Genomic DNA, 27,744 nt, shown 5'->3' with positions numbered 1-27,744 from the left:
TGTGATACGGTAAGACTGACATAATAATTTACATTGTCCTTGTAAAGGGGTTTATTTGAGGAGTTTAATGGTCACATATTTACTGCAGTGCATGGTAAATACGTGTAGAAGTATAAGGATATGAAAAATACAAAAACAAGATGTGAATCCTTTAAATGTGTCAGATTGACTGACATCAGTTGTCTATCGGAGTGTGTGTGTTGAATGACCAATAACTGTGTAACTCACACTTGCATAAATAGATGCAAAGCCTCAATAAAATCCGTGGGAGAAATATAGAAAAATCAGAAGGGAATTTGTACGATAGTGTGAGTGAGTGTGCTGTGTGTGTTGGATCCGTCCTGTGTAGGTCATAGCAATAGTGCTGGGGTAAAAACGCTGCTGTGGAGAATGAGTCATAGAACAAATGAGCTCTATACAGCATCAGCATACGGAGGCCTCTTGGTTTCAGAGAGGCACTGACACAGCAATGTGCCAGTGGAAACAGCACAGCATGCACCAGAAAATCAAATGTCCTCTAAATACATTACCTCTGGTGGTGTGGGACATTATCACTCTGTTGCCTGAAAAGAGCCTCTGATTAATCTTAGCTAAATTACGGCCAGGATGGGGGATGGCCGGATTGATGTACAGGTTATTTTTCTAATGCATTATCACACGAGCTGCAAAATAGACAGGTCCTGCTCTCATGCATGCACCCTAACATTCATCAACCTGATCGACCTGAAGACGATGCCATTCATTTATATATTGCCACACTCTGTGCAGGTGTTTAAATAATTCACATAACGTTAGAAATAGATATTTTTACATTTTTGATTGATATAAAGAAAATCTGTGTGTGCTATACAAAAAAAAGCACGAAAAGTAGCATACGCCCGGTGGAGGGAGGGGGTTGCAGCGAATCAGCGCAGCAGACACTGCAAAGCGCAGGATGTCACCTCCTCTCCGTCGAGCTGTCGTTTGACAGCGGCACACATGAACCTCAGTGCAGTAGCCAGAGTTGGTCACCCGCCGATTTGCACGTTTAAATATCTGCACCTCGGCGTTTCAATTGAAGAACATGCAAGGATACACCCCAGTCATCTCTGCGGACTGACCCAGAAACGCGTAGGAGGATAGCCGGGACGCTTGCTAGCTGTGAGCTAATGTTAACGTTAGCTCTCGGGCTAAAGGTAGCTAGCTGGTGAACGGACCGCCGCTCTGCTTTGTGCCGTCAGTTCGCTAAATCTCACAAAGCTGCTTCGTTAGGGAAGGTCGGCGGAACCGACGGTAGCTGGCACACACCGCTTAGTTAGTTATTAGACGTAATTAACGTGTCATTTTAACACTTTGTTTTAAAGCTACGAAATCGTTTGTTTCACCTCCGCCGCGGGGTCCAGGAATTTCCCCGTTTTACCCGAGTGGCAATTTTACGAAATTTATCGTTGCCGTTGCTAGCTAGCAGGCGTGTGTGCTATGCTAACGCCAGCTCAGTGAGAGCTCACATCGCAGGGGTGCGGAGAGCTCCGGGCAGCCGAGGAAGGAAGAGAGGGGACTGGTGATGTGATCTGGGGGAAGCGGCGGGCTGTTAGGCGAGGGAGAGCAGCAGTATTAACCCAAAACATATCGTATTCTTGTCATATCAGCCTTTGTCGACGAAGGGATCGAATGGTGAGTCAAGCCGCGTCGGACGTTGGATGTAGAAAATAATTGGGACTCTTGATTTGTGAGCTGTCTAAATGAATAGTATTGGTGTTACTGAATCGTGAGCCGGTAGCTGCCGTGCCAGCTTCAAGGGGAAAGACGACTGTCGAGATTATCGTACAGACTGCATTAACCAGTTTGCTTTAAGATGGCTTCAGCGAGCAGCATTGCCGCATCCATTGCGAGTAAAACGAAGACCAAGAAAAAGCACTTCGTCGCTCAAAAAGTGAAGCTCTTCCGTGCCAGCGACCCTCTGCTCAGCGTGCTAATGTGGGGAGTCAACCATTCGGTGAGTCACACCGCCTAATCCTCATGTTACGGTTCACAGTTATGTAGCCCCACTCTGTTTGAGGTGCCCACATCAAGTTTTATCGACTGGCCGTCAAATGTCAGCCTTTGTGTCAAGAGCGATCTGACAGCTGTCCAGCTGTTGGCCACGGTGCTGTCACTGTAAATGTGTAACTGCAAACAAGTGTGCTGGATGCTTGCAGCAAGACCTTAGTTTTTATGTGTTACTTTTTAAAACAGTGTACGCAGCTGCAATTATATTAGTGCTTTATTTTATTGTGTGTGTGGAGAGAGAGAAAGAGAAAGAGTGAGATCAGTGAACTCTTCTTTGGCTTCCTGTTGTGTACATGTAGGATAAGCTCCCAGGGCTCTGTGTCATGAGAGAGCAGATCTTCCCATGCTAGACAGCTTATCTCTGCTCTTTTTCTCTTCCTTTAGTGAATATTTGCACGAGGTCAATACTTATATGTTGGAGGAAACACAAATTTGGCTGCCAAGGGACATGACAATATTTTCTGGCACTGAATCCCAAATATTAAACCTTTGTGAAAATATTTTACACACTTTAATTCATTATTCAGAGACTATACTCGACTAATGCTAAGTTCTTTAAAATCCTTTATTTCTTACATTCTCTTTATCGTTTACCCAGTCTTTTTACTGCACATTCAATGTGGTATTTAGGTTTGAGGGCACTGCAACATGTAAACACAAGAGATGAGCAGTAATTGAGTAGCAAAAGCTCTAATTTATTAAGTATAAACTTTCCTTATCAATAGGTTTCTGTGAAATAGTTTGAAAGGGAATCATAAAGGATGACAACAGTATAGTCCATATAAATAAGAAAACAACACTGGCCTTTTGATATGTACAGCTGTTCTGCTTTTCTGCTCTTTATTCATATCTGTAGTTCTGCTTGATTTTGTTGCATGTGGAAGTGGTCAGTCAATTCAGCTTAAATTTTTGGAGTATTAATATATGCATTTATGTAACTAGGACAGTGAATGTTTTGGACTACTTTCACCACAGGTTGTCTACTGAGCATGAACATTTGTTTGGATATGCATATATATTTATTTACTTTATTGTTATTTTTTTAATGGTTTGACAGACACAAGCTCTGAGGTGTCATTGATGATGGAATCATTATTTAGCATGCTGGCCTTTTCAGTTTGAATGACATTTGATTTTTGGTTTACTGTTTGGTATGGCAGTTATGGCAGCCTGTAGATAGTCTAGTGGATGTGAGGCCAAGACAGCTAAAGATTCAAAGCTGTATTTAGGTGTTGTCTATTGATGGATTACAGTCATCTGGCTGTGGTGTTACGCCACAGGGGTAAAGTAAGGTACACACAAATGTCACTTGAAATGCCTGAGAGAAAAACTATATATATAACTTAAATCATATTTTCAGACTTGTCATCCAAAACAAAATACCCTTTCCTATAGATACCTGAAGTAACACTGGAATGAGTCGAAATCCCATTGACATTTGTAATTATACCGCTAAAGCAGAGCCTTGCAAGAATCACTTCTCAACCATCTGCCATTGCAGTTATGGCGAAGATGTTCATAGTGTCGACATTACTGCTTGACAGATGAAAGAAGTCCCTGAGCATGTCAATAGGTCACAGCAAGCTCAGACATGTCTTACAACAGCAGAATACTCTAACTTCTTCTAGACAACTGAGAGTAGAGAAAGTAGAGAAACAGACTTAAGAAGAGATCATTGGTAAGTTCTACCAGTTTTCTTGGAAACTTGTCACAAAGTAAAGGTTTTTTGACTTTGCTATAATCACAAAGGTTTCAAGTTTCCTGGAGCATCTTTTAAAATCAAGTGCAGACATTTTTTTTAACATTGACAGCAATTTACTTTTATCTACTGCGCATCAAACTCAATAATGACATCCCCAACTTTGGTCTACTCTCACATTAATAATTTCAATTTGTTAACTGTCCCAATTACACTCGTTAACTCCTGTGAACACACACGTGATTTGAGATGCAGACAAAATACATAGTGACCAGATGGCCCTGATTTTCAGTGACAGTCAATGATTAGGACGACCTGTCCCTGGTTTCTTTATTTATTTTAGCTGGAAATGATCAGGAAAGGTTGGAACTCTAACTTGAGTTGAGACTAACAATTTTGAAACTTCTTGTTGGCTGCTCAATTTCCTTAATGCACCTTGTCATGCCAGGGCGGACTAACCTGATTGGTCAAATTTGCAGTGAAGTTGCAGTGATTGGATAAAACTGCAAGGGTTCACAAATATCGTGGGAACTAGCTGAATTTGCATTGGTCGTGCTATCACAAATTCCTGGAGGGGGTGATTTAGATTATCACCCCATGTTTGTCTGTGGACTGACAGGCAAGTGACTCTCAACCCTAAAAAAATTTACTCGTCTGGAGGAGCAACATGTTCAAACTGTTTTCTTGGATTGCTTAACACAGAGCAGTGCTGCCGCCAGCAGATTTCTTTCTTATGCCTTAGGCTACGTCCCCTGCTGTTTTTCTCATCACTTAATAAGGTATGCTGTTTCTCATACCATTGGCAACATAAAAAATTACATTCCATACCAGGTCATCAGATTGAGCAACTGAGTTGGTGGTGGGTGGCTTGAAGCTGCCGTTTGTAAGTATTAATGTAAATATACTTAATGGCACAGAATTTTCAGAATAACCCTTATGAAGTAAGTGCTCAGACAGTGAAAATGTGACTACAACCAGACTTGATAGGCAATATGCACACACCCACAGATTCAACAAAATGTACACTCTGCTCCCAATATCACTTGCTGCTTGTTCGTCAAACCCATCTTTTACTCTTAGTGAAATCTACACTTATTCAAGTCTTGCTTATGTAACGATACTCCTTCACCACAATTTTGCAATAAAGAAAAAGTAAACTTGAGTACCAAAAAGCATAGAAATAAATTAGATGTTTGCATTGCTCCAGAACCTATTTCTTTTTGTAAAGAAATAGGTATCTTGACAGTTTTTTGTATAGCAAAATGTGTTTGAGCACTTGCATTAAATAACCCTCTTTGACACTTACTTTAATCCTAAAAGTATTATTTGCTCCATCAGAGACTAAGTAGGTTGTGCAGCTCATGGTTTTACAGAAATGGATTTAGGCCAAAGCTAGAAATCTCAGTTGGAAGCTTTAGTGGGTGCAAAACTAGTCTAAAAGATCAATTTTAACTCATCACCACAAAACCTTTCCTGCTTCCAGTCTGCATAAAATTACTAATAAGAAATGTGTATAATCTTTTTACACACTACTTTTAACTGGAATGAGAATTATGATGAATACTCCTTATGTGTAATTACAAAATCCTTTCAAAAGTTAGATCTACCTTTCAGCAAATTCTACCATGCAAGTCCTTCCGTTATCAGAGCACACTGTTAGAATAGCTGTGTTGTTTAATCATAACTATGCGTGCAGCTCATAGCTAAAAAACCTGCTGTTGCATGTCACCTGTTCCTGCCCTTTTGAAGTAAAGAGGGCTATTGTGTTGAGTTGATTTGGTGTGGTTTTATTATCACAGCCCTAAAGACAGTTGCATTTCTATGAAAATGGAACCTGGCTTTCAAAATCAACTTGCATTTGACAGGAAAAACATGCCATTAATTTGATTTAGCAGTAAAGACCAACCGACTTGGTAGTCAGTTGCAGTTTCCCTCTTAAGCATACAGTTAGGAAATGGAAAAAAACAAATTACATTTCCCAAAAAGATTAACACAGGCAACTCTTATGTAAGTCTAAATTTGGGCTTCTTGGATATTACTTTTGTTCTTATTTATTTCTGTACTTCCATTAACTCTCCCTACCATGCAGGTTCAGTCACTGTTTCTGTCATAGCTCCTCTGTGTCATTCTGTCTGTCTTATCTTCATTCCCTTCTTCTCTCTCTCTTCCGCTCCCTCTCTCTCTCTCTCTCCTCCTTTCTTTGTTTTGTCCTGTCTTTCTGTCTGATTCAGAGTAGCTGAGTCTGGTTCTGTGTATTGCATAAGATGGAGCTTCTATAAATATCTGCAGGGTGACCTACAGCTAATGTGTGCGATGATTATGGCTGAGGAAAACATGAAAAAAGCTGAAGCCTTACATCCTGGCTCCCTCAGGCAGTGACAGATAGAGGAACTTGTGGAGGTATCTTGCAGGCTGTTCCACTGTGCATCTCCAAAACCTTAAAGCACAACATTTTCTTTTGTGTTCACTTCTGCATTAATGCAGAAGTTATGCTCATCGTTGCTTGTGTATGCATGTCTCTTTGTGTCTGTGTGTCCTTCATCAGTCACTGCTATGGCACGCACCTTTGCAGAATGTGATGTGACGTGTTGCTGAGTAACTTTATTCAGTCAGCAGGACATGCCATATATCATAAGCCTGTTTGTTGCACAGTCAGTTTAAACCACTGTATCCTTTAATAGCTGGCCTTTTGCAGCACTGACTTTACAATAGACCTGCTGAGCTGTCTACACTGGTGTGTGTTTGTGTGAGTCTATTTATCTGTGGACGTGTTGATGAGAGCTATAATTTTTTGCGTTCTATTCACACCATAGTCATTTACCTCATCATGAGATGCTGACATTGAATAATATTTGTCTTAATTATACAGTACTTAGGTCCAGCTGGTAAGCCTTGCAGTAGAATTGGACACGGAAACACGTTTGTGTCATGAACTGATGGCCACAGACAAAAATAGACTTGAAAGAACTGTTGCAGTCTGATGTGAATACTGACATTTCTAAACTCAAGGAATGACTACCTTAAGCTTTTACTTGTGCTCAATGTCCTTTACTCATGTAGTTGGTTGCATTTGGTCTCTCACTCTGTGTCATTCTTGTGCACACACAGATGTAGTAGTCCATTTACCTTACCATTGTTCCACTTTTATCTTGAGTGTGTCCTCATTTTGGTTGACCTCTCTTTGCTCTGGCTGTGAGCAGGAAGAAAATGGGAGTAGCGGCTCACCCTGACACTGATGTTGTCCAAGGTGCTCTACAGAATTAGGTCATGTTGAGGCTGTCATGGTCAGCACAGATTTTTGTGTGCTGTCTAAAGCAGCAGATGTGCAAACCTTCTTTTTACATTCACATGTAAATAATGTCTGTAGTTACTGCTACAACAGTTAAGATATGAGCTGTACTTATTATATATAACAGTGTTTCCTGTAGTGCCATGGAAATTGAAATGTCTGGTAACTTTTTATGTTAAATACATTGAACCTTTTTGTTTTGCTCAGTTCACGTATATGTGACTAATCAGATTTTCTTTGAGATTCTACATTTATTGAAAATCAAAATGCAGATCATGGTGAACATCCCAGCGTCTGCTATTTTTGTTACACATACACTCCTAAGTATGCATTCGTTTTTTATAAGCTAGCCAATGAATCCCTGATGCACATTCCAAGATGTAATTGTTGTGCTGTATTATGTTTTCCTGTTAAAAGTGTTCCAATTGCATCTCATCTTTGTGAATGTTTGTGCATGTTGTTACAAAGGTAATAAGAATGGTTCTGTGATTCATAACAGCTCAGGTAATGATGTAATAGCCTTTTTAAGTGGTAAGTGAAAGGCCAAGTCCAAACTCAGCACAATGTACTATAGCTTCATGTGACCTTTGGTACCCACTATGTAACTGTAAAGGGCAAACATTGACCTAGCTCAGTGCATCTAAACTTTATATCATCTTTGTGGTGTACAAATAAAATCTGTCTTGTTGCCAGAAAGTATACCTGACATGTGGACAAAATGATTAATGTGTTATTTAGGTAGCATTTTGATGTGTATGTTGACTCTGTCACTGTATAAAAATATGACAGAAACAACTGCAATGAAATAGAGTTTAACTTGGATGAGATTCCAAAATCCCTCTCTTGTGTATTTACACTCCAGCATATTGGTTAATTGCATGATCACTCAGTCCTGATTACATTTTAATTAGAGCCACTTTAACTTTAATAGGTTTTAAATAGGCTTAGAAGAAGTGCGTAGTCGTGTGCCATTCATTCTAGGAGTCACTTCTTCAGAGCACGTCCCATTTCCACGACTATTAGACAGCTTAACACTGAAACTTGGACATACTGTAAAATGACTCCATAGAAAATATGCTGTATCACACAATGATTTCTTGCTCTCTCTGGCAGCCACCTATTTCAAGTTTTTCTCCCCTGTCCTATTTTTAGAATTCTGATTTGTCTTTTTTTGTCTTAAAAAGACAGCTCCTTATCAAATGTTATTTTCCAAATTGGTACAAATTTGGGACATGCAAAAAGAATGATTGATACTGTGTGCAGATCCAATACCCGAGCGTAAAAAAATCAAGCACTCTATACCACTAGTCCTGTATGGATGTCATATTAATTTAGCATGATAAATTTCATCAATAGATTGTATGGCACACATGAAGTGGTTTAAAATATATCACAATTAATGTGATGAAAATTGTTGGTTATCAGTATTATCATGGTATAAAATTGTGCTGAAATTTTTGAAAATAGCACAAACCTGAAATTATTTAATTGATTGCATTTAAATAAACAAAAATATTACTATGTTTGTTTGTTTTTTGAGGGAGGGGTGGGTCCTCTGGATGGAAAAAAAATTCATGATCTTTGACCTTAAAAGCACAATTCAAGAGGAACTTCATAGAATTGCAACATCACCGTAGGACTTTTTACATGAGGAAGACATTCTAGTGGCTTGAAAATTCATGAGCTCAGTTATCAGAAATTGATGAGATAAAACCAATGTCTCCCTTCAGGCTACAGATCCTGATGGCACGCCTAATTTGTGTCTTTCATTTCAAACTCTGAGTGAGGCTTCATGTCATTTTGAAAATTTATTACACTTCCATATATTACATCTAATGACCCAATACGTTGTGTGGTCTATATCTTGTACCAACTGTTAGAGGCATCAGAATCACTTTGCTGTTGACGCTATTAGTGCACTCCTAATCATCAGCTAAGAGCAAGTCATCCTTCTGTAGTTGTTCTGAGAATTAACACTATGCATTGCTGCTGACAGCACGCTCTCTTCACCAACTTCCTGTCCAACAGTGCACACACACGAACTTGCTTCACTCTGGGCCGGAAAACCATTCTTCATCACCATGGAGACAAACAGGAAGCAGTGGTGTGAAATTTGTCTGCAAGTTTGATAGCTCCAGGAAGATAAGCAGATATACTGCATCTGATTAAGCAAAACATAAAACTGTAACTGCTCAAGATAGAAACTATGATAAGAGTACCAGCAGATGAAATAGGTGCACTGCACAGGATTATTTAATGTGTTTTAGAAGCTCAATCAATTTACAGTCAAGCCAACATACTGAATTAGCTGTACCTGCTTGGGAACCAGCTCTAATGTTAAGACAAAGAGCACCATTACTACATTAAAACTCAAAGCTGTGGCTATCAAACCAAAATTGGCCATTATAGGTGATAATGTGGTAAATGTATGCTAATGTCTCTGAATCTTTCTTGTATAGTTTGTACCACTGGATACATTGATTTACAGTGTTCTGGGCCTTATCAAATGACTTATATATTTTTTTAGAAACAGCCATCTTCCGTTCATTTATGAAACTACTAACAACGTTACAAACTACATCACAATGCATTTAAATATACATGGTGCAAAACTGCTTGTACCTTGATATCCTCTTAGCACTAGTAATGGAGGAATTATAAAGAGTTTGGTCTAGACCTGCTTTGTATGCAAGTGCCTTCATGTAACTCTTGTGATTTGACACTATATAAATGAATTTGATTTGTTTTAACTGGTGTTGGGTAATGCACACTATATGTCAGCATGTGTCTGTTAATAATTTTGACTTGCATTAACATTCAGCTCACTAGTTACCTCACAGTGTGTGTCTGTGCTTGGTAAAACCTGGCATTGTGTCTTCCATTGTGTGAAATACAGCTTTGTCGATGAGGCGACATCTCCCTACTGAGCACCAAGAATACAACTGTGCCATAGCATCACTGTGACATCGTTGCCTGTCACAACAAGGCAGTTCAACATACTCTGATATGGCATCAGTGGACTTGAATCCTCTGCTTGCTCTTTCTTGTCTGTGTCCTGTTTTACATAGAAAAAATGCCTTTTCCAAAACCTTCTTTCCTTTTCAGATTCACTTTATTCTCTTTTTTTGAAGATATTCTGAAAACCTCTTGAATTAATCCTATTTCTAATGCACACTGTTATAATGTCATCCTCCTCTTGTTTATGTATACAACTAAGCACTACTGCTAGTAAAACATCTTAATGGTATGACCAAAGTACAAACCCTGATTTAATGTGTTTAATATGAACACATTTGCTGAGATGGGAAAATGCAAAGTTAGAATAGTGTACAAAGGGAGACCTTTTGCATATCATTGGTCACATTTTTACAGAGTGCAGCATTAAGATTTGCCTTGCACTTCGTGAGTCAAGGCAGTTGGTCAAACTTCTTTTTTATGCACATTGTAGTCATTGAATTAAAAAAAAAGGGATTGAAATAAATCTCCAAATTGAAGCATTGCTATCACAATAGGTTATCCTTGGGAGGCTGCCTATAATCCTAACCCTTAAATTGCTAAGTGTGTTCAAATCAATTAAAGCTAGATTTTAACATCAAGGAATGCCTAATAAGATTTTCAGAACTGTTCAGCCAGAGTTTTGGGAGTAGTTCTCCAAACGGCCTTTGGTCTAAAGTCTCTTCCAGTGGTGGAGTATTTGATCCATGCTTTTATATTTTGCTGCTGACCCCCTCTGATGATTGAGTGCAGTGGTAACCAGGATAGACACTGGTGGAGAAAAGCAGCAGAAATATATAATTGCTAAAAAAAATTTTGAAATTTCTAATACTGATTGTCTCTTTGACCGCAATATGGTAATGATAGGGTGTTCAGTTAAAAATAGTATCTATCCTGTTTTGTTAACATCCAGTTTAAAGTTCTTCTGAATGCAGCGTCTTGGCATTGTTTCACAACAAAACAAAATTGTGAGCTTGTTTGTTTTAAGGATGTGTTTTGTATCGATTCTGTGGCTGTATCTTTTGTTATATATAAACACGATTTAGTTAACATGTTGAAGACATAGTTTCTTGAATGCCACACTGCTCAACGGCCACTTGAAGTATGCCAAAAGCTTTCATGGGTCAGTCATGCTGCGGCTATTTTTTTCCACCATCTGCTGTAGCAGTTCAACAGATTTTCAGGGCTATAGGTAATCCCCACTGGTAGAAATATGGGCTACCTCTTCTAAGGCTGCAGCTAGTGATACAATGCCACCACTTCTTTGCCAGTGTGATCCTAGCTGTTAGCAATGATGGCAATAACGACACTAAAATAAACAGCATTTCTTTTTTCAGTAACAGAATCTATCAAATTACTGTTTCCATAGTTACAATGCCTTTACAGACAATTACATTGGGGCACGTTACTATAACTGATCTTATTAAACAGTTTTCACCACTGGCTCTCTCAGCGTAAGAGTAGCTGCAAAGTTAGTTTTTATTTAATTAATTTTTTTGCGTTTGGGTGAATAATGAAGAGAGCTTGTAGTACTTTTAGAGGGAAACATCCCCATTTTGTGATTAATGATAGAGTTAATCATAGTATTTGGATTTATTCAGTGTACCTAGACTACAAGTGTGATTGGTGGAATGGCAAACTATTAATAGATTCAAGCAACCAGCCAGCAGCCCGGCCTTAAGCCAACAATAAATGCGCAAGCACATAGCCACATGCACACTCATGGCCATCATATGCGTATCAAGCTGTGTCTGAGTCATAACAAATGTCAGGTCTCTGTATTATAGTAATGTGATGCAGGGCCAGCCCCAAATGGAAAATCTTGCATTATACCTTATGTTTGAATCCCCTGCTGTTTCTTTGTTGTGAAAGGTGTATTCAAGCCTCCAGTAATTAAAATTATTTTCAAACGGCTATAATGGCTGTAAATATGCAGCCAGAATAATCAGATTACAGTGTTCATGGTCAGAAACAAAATCTCAGATGACTTACTGAAAACATGAACACTCATGAAATTCACAGAATGCTCTTATGTGGTTCTTTTGGTCACATGTTGCATCTTGTCTTTAGCTTGGCTTTTGAAACACCTTGAAACTTCAGTAGTTCTGGAAAGAGTTCCATGTACCTTTCCGCTGCAGTTATCCTTGACCTCTGTAGGTTGCATCATCCTGAAAATCTAATGTGGTGTTCTTTGCTGCAGATTGGTATTGAGTGATGACCGGGACCAAAACTCTTGGCCCAAATCATTACTTAACAGATTGCTTTGATTTGAACAAAAATAGATTGTTCCAATTTTATTTTAGCACCAGCTATACTTGCTTTTTTTGTGTGTTTTGATATGCCAGAAATAATGTAATTGATATTACTAGCTGTCATGCAAGTTTCAAATGCACTGCCTGTTATCTAGGCCCACTGCTTTACTGCTTATTGCAAATCCAAAACCAAGGGTAGGATATAAGGGTAACATTTCCTTAGTAATGATGTAAAGTTTTACACTTATGCGAGAATGTGCATTTTATTGGGTTGGATAACATTGCATGCTGAAAAAGTTATGAGTTCAGCTTTGAGGTACACAGCTAGACATGCGCAGAATTGCTATATTTTAGAGATGCTTCAGTAGCATGTAATAGTAAATATTACATATTACAATATTACATTACTAACCCTAACCTAACCCTAACCCTACAACCAATAAACTGTAATTTGATGGAAGTTGCAGTTTTGAGTGAATGTTGCTAAACTTCACTTCCAGAATTCTGTCAGATGATGTGTTGTCCAGATGAAATAAATGCTTTATGTTTCTATTTCGAATGTTGACCTGACGGCTCAGGTTAGGTTTGTCAGCAGCAATGGTCTCTTTTCATGATGTGTCTATATTCCCTCAGTGATCAATTATTTTTTTCATCTGTATGCCAAGGCTGTTAGAAACTTGTAACCCTTTTAAGGTGTTAGGATTTTTATTTTTGGACTCATTAGTCTTCTTAGATAAATCACGGAACTTTCCTCCATTCCTATGTTTTCTCTGTCCAGATAAATGAATTAAGCCATGTTCAGATTCCCATCATGCTTATGCCAGATGACTTCAAAGCCTATTCAAAGATCAAAGTGGACAACCACCTCTTCAACAAGTAAGTTCTTTTTCAGTATATTTGATATGATGTAATGTTGGAAAACTTAAGGCCGTGCAAAAAATATCGTCATGATTTCTTGAAATAGTACAAAGAATGTCTTAAAATATGTCTCTTGTAATGTGTGATTTTTGTGTTTGTGCACAGGGAAAACATGCCCAGCCATTTCAAGTTCAAGGAGTACTGCCCTCTGGTGTTTCGAAACCTGAGAGAGAGGTTTGGAATCGACGATCAGGACTTCTTGGTATGAAAAAATACTGTCATTTAAGACAAGACTAGTACCATCACTACCACTTCAGGTTCAAGTGCAGTGTTTCTTTAGTCATCTTTGTACTTCTCCATTATTGTTAACTGACACAAGCTACAAAAGCTACCATCAACATCATTTTACATGCAGTATTGCACCTAATGAGCATAGCCACATTGTTCTGCAAGAACTCAATTGTAGCTATAAACTATTCCAAAACAAATTTGATCACAGTCTTAACCAGGAAAGTGTTGCTACATTGCGCTTTTTCCTTTCCCTCTTTTGTTTCAGCCCACTCCATGTCAGCCTTTATTTTCCACTCTTTCCAAGTAAATCCCCATTCCCAGTGCAGGCAGTGAGTTGGCAGCATTTGGAGGTCATTGTGTCCCAGCTCAGTGCAGCTGTCCTTCTCACATGTTTACATTGCGGTTCGGATGGCTGGAGTGAGTGGGCAGTCAGGGGTGTTAAGACACTGGGCGGTGCAAAGGAATGTTGCAGCATTCTCAACATTAAACTGCTCTATTACTTGACACACTCATCACATTGTTGTCAAAGGGTTTAATGGCTGTACTTTTTTTTTTTTTTTCTTTTTGACCTTGCTCTACAACTAGCCTTTTGGCATTATTATTAATTGCATTGCTAATATTCTTCACAATAGCAAAAGACTATCACCAGCTGTGTCGCCGCTCTTGATGAGATGCAGCAGTAATCATTGCATTTAATGAGCAGGGCAAGCAATATTGAATCAACTTTTGGCAGAGTAACTGAAGCTCAAACAGATTTTAGAGTTTCAGTTTTCCTTCACTCTGTTTCAGAAATACATGATGGAGAAAATTACCAACTAAAACAAAAATACTGAGATTACTTTCAAAGCTTTTCATCTATACCAGCCTCAGGCAATGGGTCCTTTAAACATTTTCAGCCTCTGACACACTGCTTCACTGTTCCACCAGGTCATCATCTGTAGGTGAAATTTTTAGCTCCAAACTGAAGTGAAAAATACATATAACTATTGTTTCAAACTGTACCTCAAAGGGTAGTGTTCACTTTGCAATAAAAGCAATTGATCCTAGGAGTTGAACAGGAGGGAATTCTTGGAGAATGAGGCATTGAGCCAGGGGTGTTGGATCATGTTACTTTTGAGCTCTAAAGTCTGGGGAGCAGCTGTTTGTGTCTGTGTGTAGCTTTGGACAGGCAGCAGACTTACGGGTCAGAATCCCATATGTTTAGAGTGAAGAGTGGGAGCTGGTCAGACACAAAGAAGGCAAAGCTTCATGCACATACACTAGAAGAATGGCTCTTTATCCATAACCATCAAATAAATTCTCACCATCAGCTCTATAAACAGTTTTTGATTCTTTTCATAGCTATTTTATGTATATAGTGAGAGGCCCATGAAAAAAGTAGAATCCAAGTAGTAAAGATGTTATCTTACTTCTCAGAAGGGAGTGCAGATAATGCATGAGAAAGGGTTGTTAAAAAGCAAAGACACACTGCTGATATTTAATTATGTGCATCCTTATAAATGTAGTTATTGTTTCCTTCCTGTCTTTGCTGTGTATATTTGCAGAATTCTCTGACACGTAGTGCTCCCTTGAACAGTGAGGCCCAGGGACGTAGTGGAGCCCGCTTCCACACTTCTTATGACAAACGCTACGTTATCAAGACCATCAGCAGTGAGGATGTGGCTGAAATGCATAATATTCTAAAGAAATACCATCAGGTGATAACATCTAATCTTATATTGCTATATTTGTATATGTTCAAGCCATTGACTCTTCCACAAGATAGGCAGTCTGTTTTGGTAGCCTCAGGGCCTCGGAATTGTTTTATTTTTTAATCTCTAATGGAACTTGTACAAATTGGAACTACATTGTAATCACACATACATAATTTTAATATCTAACTGTTCACTTTTTATCTTCCTGTATGAAACAGTTATTCTTAGACCTAGAGTGCACCCAAGTCAAGCACTTTTAACAATGTTTACAACTTTTACTCTACTTGCTTTCAGGTTATCAATTTGCAAAATTTCCCAGAACAGATAGTTTGTTAGAGCCATAATGCTGTGTTTTGTTCATCTTTCTCTGTTTCTTATGTTCTCCCCTCAATTGCAGAGAGGAAGAACCTGTGGTGACAATAAAAGGGTGATAAATTGATGTTCCTAACTCTGTTTTGGTAGTTTATTGTGGAGTGCCATGGCAACACACTTCTGCCTCAGTTTCTGGGGATGTATCGGCTCACGGTGGACGGAGATGAGACCTACATGATTGTTACACGCAATGTGTTCTCCCATCGCCTTTCTGTCTACAAAAAATATGATCTCAAGGTAAAAAAAGGGAAGGATCGGAGAGCAGAGAAAAAAGGATGTAAGGAAAGGAAAAGTGTTTAGACAGAACACGAATATATGAACAAACAATGGAAATCAAATCTATAGTTGCATTAGAGTCGCTTGTTACCCTTCCTGATCCGTCTCCATTTTTCAAGGATCTCTATAAATTCAGCAAAATAGCAGGCATTTTTTTCTTTTCACCTACAAAATCACAAAAGAGCCTGTGTTCTTGTCTGGATGAGCAAATTATATAAAGGCTTATATACAAACCAAGCACTCATCTGGGAAATCATCCAGAAATGCTTAAAAACAGGTTTAGTCCTATGTTCAACATAACAGACACTATCTATTGGTTAGTAAATGTTCTAACGCAGGGTTTAAAGCGTGAAGCTAGCTAACAACCTATCTCAGAACAGACTGAAAGCATCTTAAGGCAATGCACCTTGCTTGCCTTGCTGGTTGAGCCTCTGTGTTTAGGCATGTACAAAGGTTATAACTATCTCTAGGAATTAGTGTAACAAAGGTTGAAAGGAAAAGACTAAAGCCTTTCCAGTGTCTCTAGTGAGAGCTATGTATAGTAATATCCTTTCTTGTTTTTTCTAGGGTTCCACTGTAGCAAGAGAGGCCAGCGACAAGGAGAAGGTACAGACACCTGCCATGAGCCGTGATCCACAATAATCCAATAAAACAGTAGTTTGAGCTCAGTGCATTCAGACCCCTTAACCTTTACTATCTGCTTTAAATGCCCTAGCATAATAATAATGCTAGTAATAAAAGTAACAAAAATTATAAGAGACGTAAGGATGTCAAAAGTACATCAAACTGACACAGTAACAGAGACATGTCACCAATTAAGCAATCAATGAAAGAAGACCCTCTGCTGGTATGTCTTGAAATTATATCTGGAATATTTTAGGCCTTTGCTCCTCATCTGTCTCTCAGAAATGTTGCATTACAAGTGTATCAATCCAAATTAACAGTACATAGTAACATGTCAACTGGCAAAAACATTTTTTTTTTTAAATTTTGTTATGCTATTCCCCACTATTCTTATGTAAAGGAGTTATTAAAAGCTAAAAGCTTTTTACGTAGCTTAGTTAAAAAATATTTTTACAAGTTGAACATACCCATCTTTTTATAATATTAAGAGGCATATTGCTGAAAGGGCAGTGGGTTCTCGGAACAATGGAAGTTATGCTGTATGTATTGAACGGATAGGCAGCAGCACACTGCTGACATCTAAATTTTTATGTAATCCTCATATGAGAAACAAGTGCTATCAAAATGTGTACAGGAATTGGGGAACATGGCTTTATATGTACACTAAACATGAAACATTTTGAGTAATTTAAACACTGATGTACTAAATCTGAGTCAGTTATTCTACTTGAAATCCATGCCCTTCAAAAGCCATTTGGACAATTAGAGAATGAGAGCGAGAACAAACTGTTTCTAGTGGTTTCAACAGCCAACACAACTTCAAACAGTTCCAGGCTCACTGTCATCACCCAAATGACACAACTAATACAATTTTGGTGTCTGCTTTAAAGTCCCTTTGGGTGGGCATGACAGTAGCAAATATCTTTCTCCTTCAGTTAGCACCTACTTCATCACCCCATACCCTTCTAGTCCCTGCACGCTTTTTGTGTTTATTTAATTTGCTTCATCCTAACCTTGCTTTAGCTATTCCATCAATTCACCTGCTTGCTGTCTGTGTGTGAATGATTGAAAGTCGTGTGTATCTGGGAATTAGCTGTGTTTACAGTTTTATTCAGTCAGCCGTCTCATGATTAAGAGTAGTCCTATATTTGATGTTTTGTCTAACTGGCTGGCTGGCTGGCGTGCGTGTGTATCTGTCTGTGTGTATGTGAGAGTAGTATATCTGAGCAAGAGATTTTGTGTGTTTGATGGTGATGGAAAAATGCTGTTTGTTGTGAGAACCTGGCTGTTTTATATTTGCGGCTCTGCTTGGAGTCAACTATTAGAGATGAACTCTGTGAAATAAAATTGGGAAGTACCTTATGTTCTCTGTGCTTCCTGTTAGGATTGTATCAGGCAATAATTAGGTTAAATGCTTTGACCTTTTACGTGAGAGTGGATAATGGTGTCCTTGAATGCTGTGACTTTGGAGTGCGTGTCTTCTGACCTGTTAGCTCTTGAAGGGGATGGTTGACCAATGCGGTTTTATTTTTCATTGCATGTCTTCACATGTCACTTTGCAAAGGTTTGTCTTACCATGTAAAAGTTATACACAGCTATGACCCAGAGAACATTGCACTTTCCAACAGGTTTTACAGGAGCTTAATTGTGTGGCACCATTCACTGAGGCATGCCATACTTTAGGGAATCCCCAAACCATAAATAGCACACTAAAAATGGAAGACAACACAAAACACTATTGGGGTGAAAACAGATCAAAGAACAAAGCAGCTGAGATTTTACCACACATGAGCCTATTTGTGACCATTTACAGCCGAGCAAAAGAGGTTAAGAGGAAATGGGATTAATTTGCCTCTAACGTGACTGAAGATGACTGATAAGACTGATGATCTTATTTTCCTACACCAAGTATCACTGTTTAACTTCCATATTAATATAATTTGTTACTCTCAGTCTACAGTGACTTCTGTGGTTGTTTCACACTTTTTGAACTGGAACTAATTAGCATGACACAATAACCACCATAAGTGAAACCTTGACATGCATGCTGAATGCAAAATACAATAGCTGATCACAACAATGCTTTTGAATGTGCACATGCATTCACACTCAACTTCAAACAGGTTGCAGAGACAGAACGAGGCTCAGAATCTTACAAAAGAGACAGTGGTCATTAAAAATTAGGCCAATTTTCACATACAGACATGGTTGAATTAACCTACAGTTTCCCTTCTACAAGTGCTCTGTTGCTATGGAGAAATGTGTTTATTTAAAAAAAATAAAATAAAAAAAATTGTTTTTAAAGTTCAGTTCACTTACACTGTCACTAGTTAATGCTACTGAGCTAGAACACTCACTGCAGCTGGCTATTGAGTCAAATGAAAGAGGAAAATAATGTGTTTTTAGAAGGTAAAGTGTGTGTGTGTGTGTGTGTGTGTGTGTGTGTGTGTGTGTGTGTGTGTGTGTGTACAAATTGCCTCACACACACACAACAAGCATGGCAGGGTTCTCTCCTGAGTGCATGATCGCGTCTCCCTCTCATGCATGCATCTGCATGGTATATAATGTTCTGCATCTATTTTGAAGTTACATTATTTCTAACACATTCCAATGTGTATGAACAGCAGCCCCCATTCTGTTGCACATTGTGAACATGTTCTTTTCTATCCACGTATACATATATTTTTCTTTTGAGAAAATATATTCTGCAGTTCTTGTAACTGCTTCAACAGGGTTTTACTACAAAACAACAGTTAGTGTTGTACAAGAGTTTACTCATCAGTTAATTATTGGGTTAAAATAAAATAAAAAATTATAGTCTCAAATCAACTAAAACATCAATTTGTAAAAATGATTTATTCATTATATTTTATTTTATTTGTGGTTGACCCCAAAAACCTGTCTTTTTCCCTTTAGGGACCCTGACTCACAATTGAACAAACACTAGTGTAGTTGGTGCGTTGCAGTAGTTGTTTTTTAGTCACCTGGAAACTAGTGGTTGTGTTTTTATCTTATGAAATAGCTAGCCAAGGTCCTTGGTTTGTGGACTATGACTATCTCCTATGTTTTCTTTACGTCATAGATCAGTATTTTCCTGCTGCAGTTGTTTGTTGTCTTTGTTTACTCTCTCTCCTCACACCAGCTCCAGCTGGCATCTCCGTTGGGGGCACATGGGTTTAATGTGTTGGTATGATTGAGTGTGAAGTGTCTTGATGTTTTATTAGTTGGCCCTTATCCAGTATTGAAGTGCATAGAAATAGTACCACACTTGCATAGATGCTTGTCAGAACACAGGTCCATAGAATACCAGTTGTTTCTGCTAACCTCCAGCTCCTAGTATCTGTAGAGTTGCCAGTATAGACAGACCACGGTCATGCATAAAAAGAAGGGATCTTAAATCATACTGATATGTGAAACTAATAGAAATAGTATAATTCAAAAAAACATTATGTTGTCATTGGAAAAGCCTGTAGAACAAAAACATACACATTCTTTACCAAGTGATTATGAAGTTATTTAAGAATTAAAAAATCGAGGCTGGCCATACAGCCCATCGCGTTCGTGCCCTTTCCAACCCTCTACCAATAACAAACAAAACAATTGTATTCTGTTACATTTTAAACACTTTGCCTTTACTTCCAACTTCCTTCCTCCCTTCCTCTCTTCTCTCTTCTCTCCTCTCCTTTCCCCCTACCATCCCTCCCTCGCTCCCCCTTTTCTAGCAGCCGCCCCCACCAGAGGATGTGCCTCCGCGGCCCAAATCTGGTAACGTTCAGCAAAGGCTGCAAACACTGCGGATTGCCACACGCTTTTACTGCGCCATGAAACACGTAAGAGATGTAAGCGAACCAGGGCTCATATACCAGGCATGATCTATTAAACCAATCTTATTTTATTGTTATTTTTTTGTGCGCCCAAGCATTTTCGTTTCCTCGTGTTCTCTGGGCTGATAGGATTGTTTAAAGACCATATTTTACACATTTTTCATCCATTTACAATCACCTTTTCCTAAACTTATCAGCAAGTTAAGTTTTAGTTTTATCAGACAGTTAATTTTTGGAAACGACATAAATCTAAAACACTAGAGAGCAAGAAGTGCAAGATAAAGGTCTTAGCATTAATGGGCACGATACTAAAAAAAAAAAAAAAATACATCAGGAACCAGAGATAGGAAGCGGAAGTATCTACTTGTACTGGTATAATGTAATTTATTTCTGTGTTGGATAACTATAAAAGTTATTAGTAAGTTTGAAAAAAATCAAAAAATGTTCTGTAGTGCAAATTGATAAGAAAATGATATTGCTGTGCTAACCAGAGCACTAATAAAGAGCAGAGTTTACAATATGAAGATTTCAAAGCAAGATTTAATAATACCCTGTGTTACAAGAGCCATTCCCTTAACAGCAATATGTTGTAGAAATTATTTCTTGGCTCCATGTCCTACACCCATAACGCACATTATTTTGTAAGTGGGTAAGAAGGTACCTTAGGGTATTAGTTAAAAGCTTTGTCTAAGAGATTAGTTTGTTTGGGGGATGGGGAAGAGCTGTAACTCAGTTTTGTTTCTTATATCGACACACAGGTATTGTTTGAATCCTTGAGTAAGTATAGCATATAGCCACATTTTGGGGAGATCTCCCATGGGTCCTAAAACAACTGCCCAACATTTAACACCCTCTGTAATTTAGATATGCTGCACTTCAGGTAGAGACATACCAAAAAAAAACATTTAAGTCCAAGCTGTTGTTTATGGTTAGTTCACATTCAATTTGTACTCGTACACGTTTAAACTGTTATTTGGTGATTAGGTGACTCGTGTGGATGTTAATGTACGTTTGGTAGTAACTGACCGCAGACCTCCAAAAACGAGTCAGACTTCTCATTTATAAATTGCGTATGAGTGATGAGAATACTGATGGTGGATATTAATGTGAACCTGACAACATCAGTTGTATAGTAACTGGGTACAAGGGTGTGGGAACAAAGTTCCTACAAAATATCCCAGAAATCCTCTGAGACATAGATATCGACATTGTTAAAGAACCACCAACCAGCTACTGCAAGACAAGAAAGGAAAGAAATTATATACACCTTTTTAAAACTGGGGAGTTCCTGTGTGGCACAACTTTGGAAGGCTCATCAACAACTCTTTCTTCCTGCCTCCATAGATTTCTATGCTGCAGCAGCAGAACAAGAGTCAAATGCATTTAATGACAGTCATTGTAAAAGAGACAGCCTGTATCAGACTGTCAAATGGAATCCACTGCATAATTGAAAGACACATCTATGATGTAATGAATCATGAACTACTGCATGGAAATGGATCCATAGAAAGGTGTATGAATGTGAGAGCTGAGGTGCCAACACAGGTGACAGGCCTGTCCAATGCTTTCAGGTCTTGTTCACTCTTTGTAGTCAGTTTTGCTTTGCATCCATTTTCTTTATATGTGGTATCTATAATCAGTCTAGAAAGTTGTTCATCCCTTATTTATTGCAAAATGAAAGCCTGTGTGTGTGTGTGTGTATATATATCTATATCTATATAGATAGATATATATCTATATCTATATCATGCCAAAATACAGCCAAAAGTCCTATTCTGTGAGATTTGTCTAAAGGTATATTATGTATGTATATGCACTGTATGTGTGTCTTTATGTGCTGTCCAAGCTCATTCTAGTGCTGTCAAGTGCTGTTGTGTGTCACTGTTCTTCTCTTGCTGCCATAGAAACACTGTAGTAGCTAAATTGCTGCTGCCCTGTTACTTCATTTCCTGCTCTTTTTTTTTCTCCCCCCCCCCCCCCCCTCAGTGACTCTGAACTAAGCTCTCCCTCCCCTATTATTACACCTCTTCCCCCTACAGGCTACTAGCAGTTTTGCAGCCTGGTTTTAAACAGTTATCCCAGTAGATAGACACTTCAATAGAAAAGATGCTTCATTGTAGTTGTAGGCTGAATAGTGGAATTTCACTGAGCAATAAAGCACAGTTTTTGTATTAGCTGCAAACCTTAGTCTAGTTTCCTGAAAAGCATCAATAAGCACTAGCAAGCTTAGTTTGACTTGTTTACAGGGGAATAATCTAAATTTCTAACCAAATAAAAATGGATGCTTCTCAGTGTCTAGTCCAGTGCTAATAAGGGCGTGTCAGATGGATGTTCAACATTTTTTTTCTCTTGACAGTGTATGGATCTACCAGATGCATTTTAAGTCCATAATGACCCAAACTTATGAAAATACAGAAATCTCTGTTTCACAATGCTGAAAACTGAATGGGGTTCATTTTAAACAATGTGGAAATTATGAAAATTGCATTGCATCAAATAGATCTGTGCTCTGCTCTTCGCATGCTGCATGTACTGTTTTACTGTTAGACCCTTAGCTAAAAAAGAGGTCAGCCTTGGTTTTGACTACACCTGTACTCTGTTGTACTCATTTTACCCAGTATACAAATTATATATGGCTTGTCTAATAAACCATAGGCTCAATGCCTCATTATATCAACGAGGAAATTCAAATTGCAGGACTGTCTTATCTGGAAGAACCATTTTTACACATCGTTGGCAAGACTCATTTCTAAGAATAGATTTTCCTCTGTTATCACATATTATGAAATACCCCCTGATTCTTTGAGTGCAACAAGATGGTATCAATACCATACCATATTGTTGTCCAGTTGAATAACTTATAAAATTAATGAAATGCTGATGTCAATCTAGGGGAAAACACGAAGAAGAACACTGATGCTAGTGGTATTGCCTTTTGACATTTGTGCCAAGTATTTCAACCAATATTGAAAAATGCTGTTTTAAAAAAAATATTTTTTTTCTCTCTCTGTGATTGAATGACCTTTATATTTCTTACTAATTTCTTAAAACAAACAAATAAAACCTTGACTTAAAACTTGATTTAAGCACTACAATGCTGATATAGTTTTACCCAGGTCTTCTAGCTCCGTCACTCTCACTTTTAAACAGCTTAATGTTATAGGTTTGACTGATTTTTCTTTTTTTTTTAATTGTTTATTTATTTATTTATTTATTCCTTCCTTCCTTCATTCATTCATTCATTTGGTTGCTAATCTCTGATACTAATGGGCAGGCCAAGGAGCTGCCAACCTACAAGGACAATGACTTCATCAATGATGGGCAGAAGATCTACATTAATGAGGAGAACAAGAAAATGTTCCTGGAGAAGCTCAGGAAAGATGTGGAGGTACATGTTGGCAATTAAACAAGTGGATTTTCATTGTACCTGCAGTTTAGCAACTCGTGTTATTTTCAATAGCTTTAAGTGCCTTGAATTTAGCCAAATGTATCTTGAAAATTTTGAGACAGGAAATCTTGCTGTGCAGACCACTCATCCCACAGTGTAATCTCATTTTGTCGGAGCTGATGCATTTCCTTCTCCTTTTTCTACCCTCCCTTTTCTCTTCTCTACTCCCATCTTCACTTTATTTCTTTTGCTGTCCTATCTTCTTCGATTGGTCTCAGTTCTTGGCCCAGCTAAAGCTCATGGACTATAGTCTGCTGGTGGGGATACACGATGTGGAACGATCGGAGCAGGAGGAGGTCGAGAGTGAGGACAATGAGGTGGAGGAAGAGGGGGAGAGTGATGGAGGGGGCATTGGGACGCCCCCTGACAGTCCCAGCAACACCCTAGACAGCACCAAGCCTCTGTCGCCTGGAGAATTTGATCCTGCCATTGACGTCTATGCCATCAAAAGCAATGATAGTGAGGAGTTAATTACATGTGCTTTTCAGGCTTATGAAACAGAATAAGATACAAGCCCTGCTTGTGGGGATTGGATTTATCTGTCAAATAATCAATTCAATACTCACAGCTCCCTCTACTGGTGATGCAGCCTTAATTCTCTGGGATTTTTAGATTCTCATTGGTGCATTTCTTTTAAACTACAGGTGCTCCCAGGAAGGAAGTTTATTTCATGGCTGTCATTGACATCCTGCAGCATTATGATGCCAAGAAGAAAGCTGCCCACGCTGCGAAGACTGTCAAACATGGGGTGTGTAGTTGCACACAAGAATTATTGAATGGTTCAAGTAAATAATGAAAATCTGTGTGTGTACAATATGTGGTCATTTGACACTGTGTCCCTCCCCAGGCTGGAGCAGAGATATCCACGGTGAACCCAGAACAGTACTCCAAGAGGTTTTATGATTTCATCACCACTATCCTGTCATAGCCTCCAGAGGCAACACGGGACACAGAGGCTCTTGGGAAAGGGAGGGCAAGTGGGGAGTAGGGCAGTGTATAAAAGTGGCGGAGAGACAAACCATCGAGAGGCTGAATTACCAAGGTGCTGTGATGGCTTTGTATTGCTCTCCGTCTTCCATTTCCCTTATTCCTCCCTGTTATGTTTTCTCTCTTTCAGTGGGGTGCCACGCTCTGCAGCTAAGAAAAACATAATTCGTTTACATTTAACCTCTCCTCTGTTGAGTTTTATCCATGTGATATTTTTGATGATAAGGGTGTTGAAAGCAAGTGTTCTAGTACACACACACACATTTTTTTTTTTTTTGGGGGGGGGGGGTTGTTTGGTCTGTGTGATTGTTAATGTGGGAATATGGCTTTTTTTTTTTTTTTTTTTTTTTTTCCCCCTCTAACATAACATCCAACGTCATCTATTTCTTTATTGTAACCTTTGTATTTGTCTTTCCCTTATGAAGTTAATGGGGAGGCTAGGGAGGGTATCGACGAATGTTTTAAGTTCAAGGGGGAATGCAGAGATCAGATTATATCACAAGTAAGGCTTGAGTTGGATGTACAGAGGAAGTTTACGTTGAGCCTTGCCTAATGCAATTGCTTCATTTCAGGAAGTAGGAAGCAGTCTTCCAATAGGCCAACACCAAGACCCCCTCCCCCAAATGCTACAGAAGTACTCAGCCAAACAAATCATCCTGTTCTGGTTCCTCCTCCATCACCCACCCTTTAGACACCTCGCAGTCCCCTCCTATTCCTCCATGTACAGTTAGTGGATTAATCTTCTGGCTCATCCTCTTGCCGCACGTTAAAATCAACACTTCTCATTCGCTGAGATAAATTTACCTGCTGCAATAAATTATAATGCTTGTGTCCAGCACCTCAGTGTCTCAATGTTTTGCCCCTTTTACTTTGTTGTGATGACAGTAATTAAGAACGACTGAGGTGAGAGAAGAGGGGTATTGAGGTCATCAGCTTCTCTTTAGTGTCATTTACTTGCATTCACTCTTCATATTTTGTGCATTGTAAGTTAGTCATGGTTTCTGTTCCAGTAACAGGAAATAACCCAGAAGTCTTGTGTGGTCATATGGATTCTTGATGAGTGGTTCCTTGTTGGGTGTCAGAATGAAACATTAGCAGCTCTCAACTTTCAGTTGCCGTCAGCACCTTATGAGTAAAATAGAAAAGAAAAGTTGCACTTTTATTTGTTGTTTGAGCTTAGGAGCTTTTGTTCTGTTACATGCGCTGCAACAAAGACAAAAAGGAGCTCAGCTCTCTGAGAATTGAATCTTTGAAGCCTGATCTCATATCCTGTCTTTGCCATCAATTCTCGCATATGGGTACCACTCACAGGGAATGTTAAGGAAGAATTTACTGTAATGTCAGATAGGGAAAGTGAGACAAGTTCTCTTTGCTGGCATTTTGTGAACTCACATTTCCAATCCCTATAGAAGGGCTTTGTAGTGTTGCCATGGTGGGCTTTGGGACCAGGCAACAGTGTGACTGTGACCGTGCTTGTGCATTCAGGGCAAACAAAACACGGTTTACCTCCAGCATCGTACCAGCACACATCCGGTGATGGCGAACGGTGTGTGTGTCAGTGTTCAAAAGTTAAGGGGGAGGGGAGGAACAGGGAGGTTGGAGAGAGGAGCTGCAGATGTAGATACATATTAAGCGATTTACATTGACAGCATTGTTCTCTTCTTGAACCTCAACTGTGAGTCTGTTATTCATTTTTTGTGTTGTTGAAATTTTTAAAGGTGGTTTATCTGTGTTTGAATTTGGCAATTTTCTGGATTGATGTGGTAATAATTTTTGTTTCTGTTTTTTAATGTATATTTTGCACAAGAGGAAAGGAACCAAATGTTACGAATATTATCCCCGTTAGTTGATATGGTCTTAATAAGGGAAATGCAATATACATGTGAGTTGGTAAGAGAAGTTTTTGTGCATGTGATGTTCTCTGGATAACCAACTAAAACTAGTAAAGTCGTCCACCTTGACTATTCTTCTCCGTGCAAAACGCTTCCATCACAATATTTGTTTAGATATCATAGATTATATTCACATTTATATTTTTACATTGGATCTTAATCATGAAATATAGTTGTATTTAAAAAGGAGCCACCAGTGGAAATGAATGATGGTGCTGTGTGGTAAATGAAGAATGATACTGCTTGAATCGATACAATGCTTAATATATATATATATATACATATATATATACACTTCAAAAAAAAAAAAAAAAAAAAAAAGAAAGTTACAAAATGTTGCATGTCCCAAGACTAAGTTTCTTTCGCCCTCTATAGTCTGTGTTGCTGGCTGTTCAGGTTTCCTTTGTGCCCCTCCACTTAAAACCCGATCTGTGAGCTGTTCAGCACAAAATATTCCCCACCATGCTTTAAATAACTGTTCTTCATTGTATACACTGTGCAAGATGTGTGCCTTTATACTCCAAAATTATTTAATTTTATATTTTGTAATCTTTTTTTAAACAAAGGTTATTTTAATAATAGGTAGTTTTCTTTGACATGCATTGTTTCCAACTTTATTTTCAGCCCCCTGTTCAACCTTCCGCTCCAACACCCCTCTGTGTTTAGATTTGTTAATGTTATTCTGTCAGTTAGACAAAAACTTTCTAGTGATTGTGTTTTAACTGACAACAAAAAGCGAATAGTTGTCTTAAATTTGAGAATGCTGGGTCTGTTTCAATTCTGTAAATTCAGATCCACCATTTTGACTATTCAGTGTGTACAGGCGTCCTTAATCATCTCCTCAGACTGAAGGTGGTGTGCTGGTATTAATCCCTTCTTCAGTCACGCTGGTCCTGCCTTTATAAAGAACGTTTCTGTGTGGAAGTGCATTGTGGAGTATGTGTGTTGTGATTGTGCTTGTCATGCTTAGTCCGCGCTAACGGCTTCCCCACCACCTCAGGAGTCTGTCGGCATCTTCATCACATGTACCCACTAGCCACAGGTGCAGTCTGATTTCAGGAATATGACTAGTGTTTTTGTCCTAAATTTCACTTAGCTGCAATATTCAACGCCCATTCATTTCTGAAAATGGTGTATGTTCTCTTGCTTCCTTACTTCCCTCTTGCTGTGTAATCCAGTTCACCTGTTGACAGAAAGATCAGCTTTTAATTGGTAT

General features: G+C 38.7%; 1 protein-coding gene across 3 annotated transcripts; it reads left to right on the top strand.

Moving 5' to 3' along the window:
- Positions 1 to 940: 940 nt before the first annotated feature.
- On the top strand, positions 941 to 26,855 carry pip4k2aa (phosphatidylinositol-5-phosphate 4-kinase, type II, alpha a). 3 transcript variants are annotated; one of them, XM_029528876.1, is made up of 10 exons: positions 941 to 1,975; positions 13,041 to 13,115; positions 13,317 to 13,382; positions 14,956 to 15,108; positions 15,568 to 15,714; positions 16,321 to 16,359; positions 23,476 to 23,589; positions 23,868 to 24,108; positions 24,294 to 24,397; positions 24,497 to 26,855. In XM_029528876.1, the coding sequence occupies exons 1-10, from the start codon at positions 1,835 to 1,837 to the stop codon at positions 24,575 to 24,577; spliced, it is 1,161 nt and encodes a 386-aa protein (XP_029384736.1). In that variant the 5' UTR covers positions 941 to 1,834; the 3' UTR covers positions 24,578 to 26,855. The 3 variants fall into 3 exon arrangements, with proteins under 3 accessions (XP_029384736.1, XP_029384737.1, XP_029384735.1); XM_029528875.1 differs by having other exon boundaries at positions 944 to 1,975; positions 13,041 to 13,138; positions 13,286 to 13,382; XM_029528877.1 differs by lacking the exon at positions 14,956 to 15,108 and having other exon boundaries at positions 943 to 1,975; positions 13,041 to 13,138; positions 13,286 to 13,382.
- Positions 26,856 to 27,744: the final 889 nt, after the last annotated feature.

Source organism: Echeneis naucrates, chromosome 20, assembly GCF_900963305.1.
Source record: "Echeneis naucrates chromosome 20, fEcheNa1.1, whole genome shotgun sequence".
In the NCBI taxonomy this organism is placed as follows: domain Eukaryota; kingdom Metazoa; phylum Chordata; class Actinopteri; order Carangiformes; family Echeneidae; genus Echeneis; species Echeneis naucrates.
Note: the sequence above shows the minus strand (reverse complement) of the source record. Positions and strands in the feature narration are given on the sequence as shown.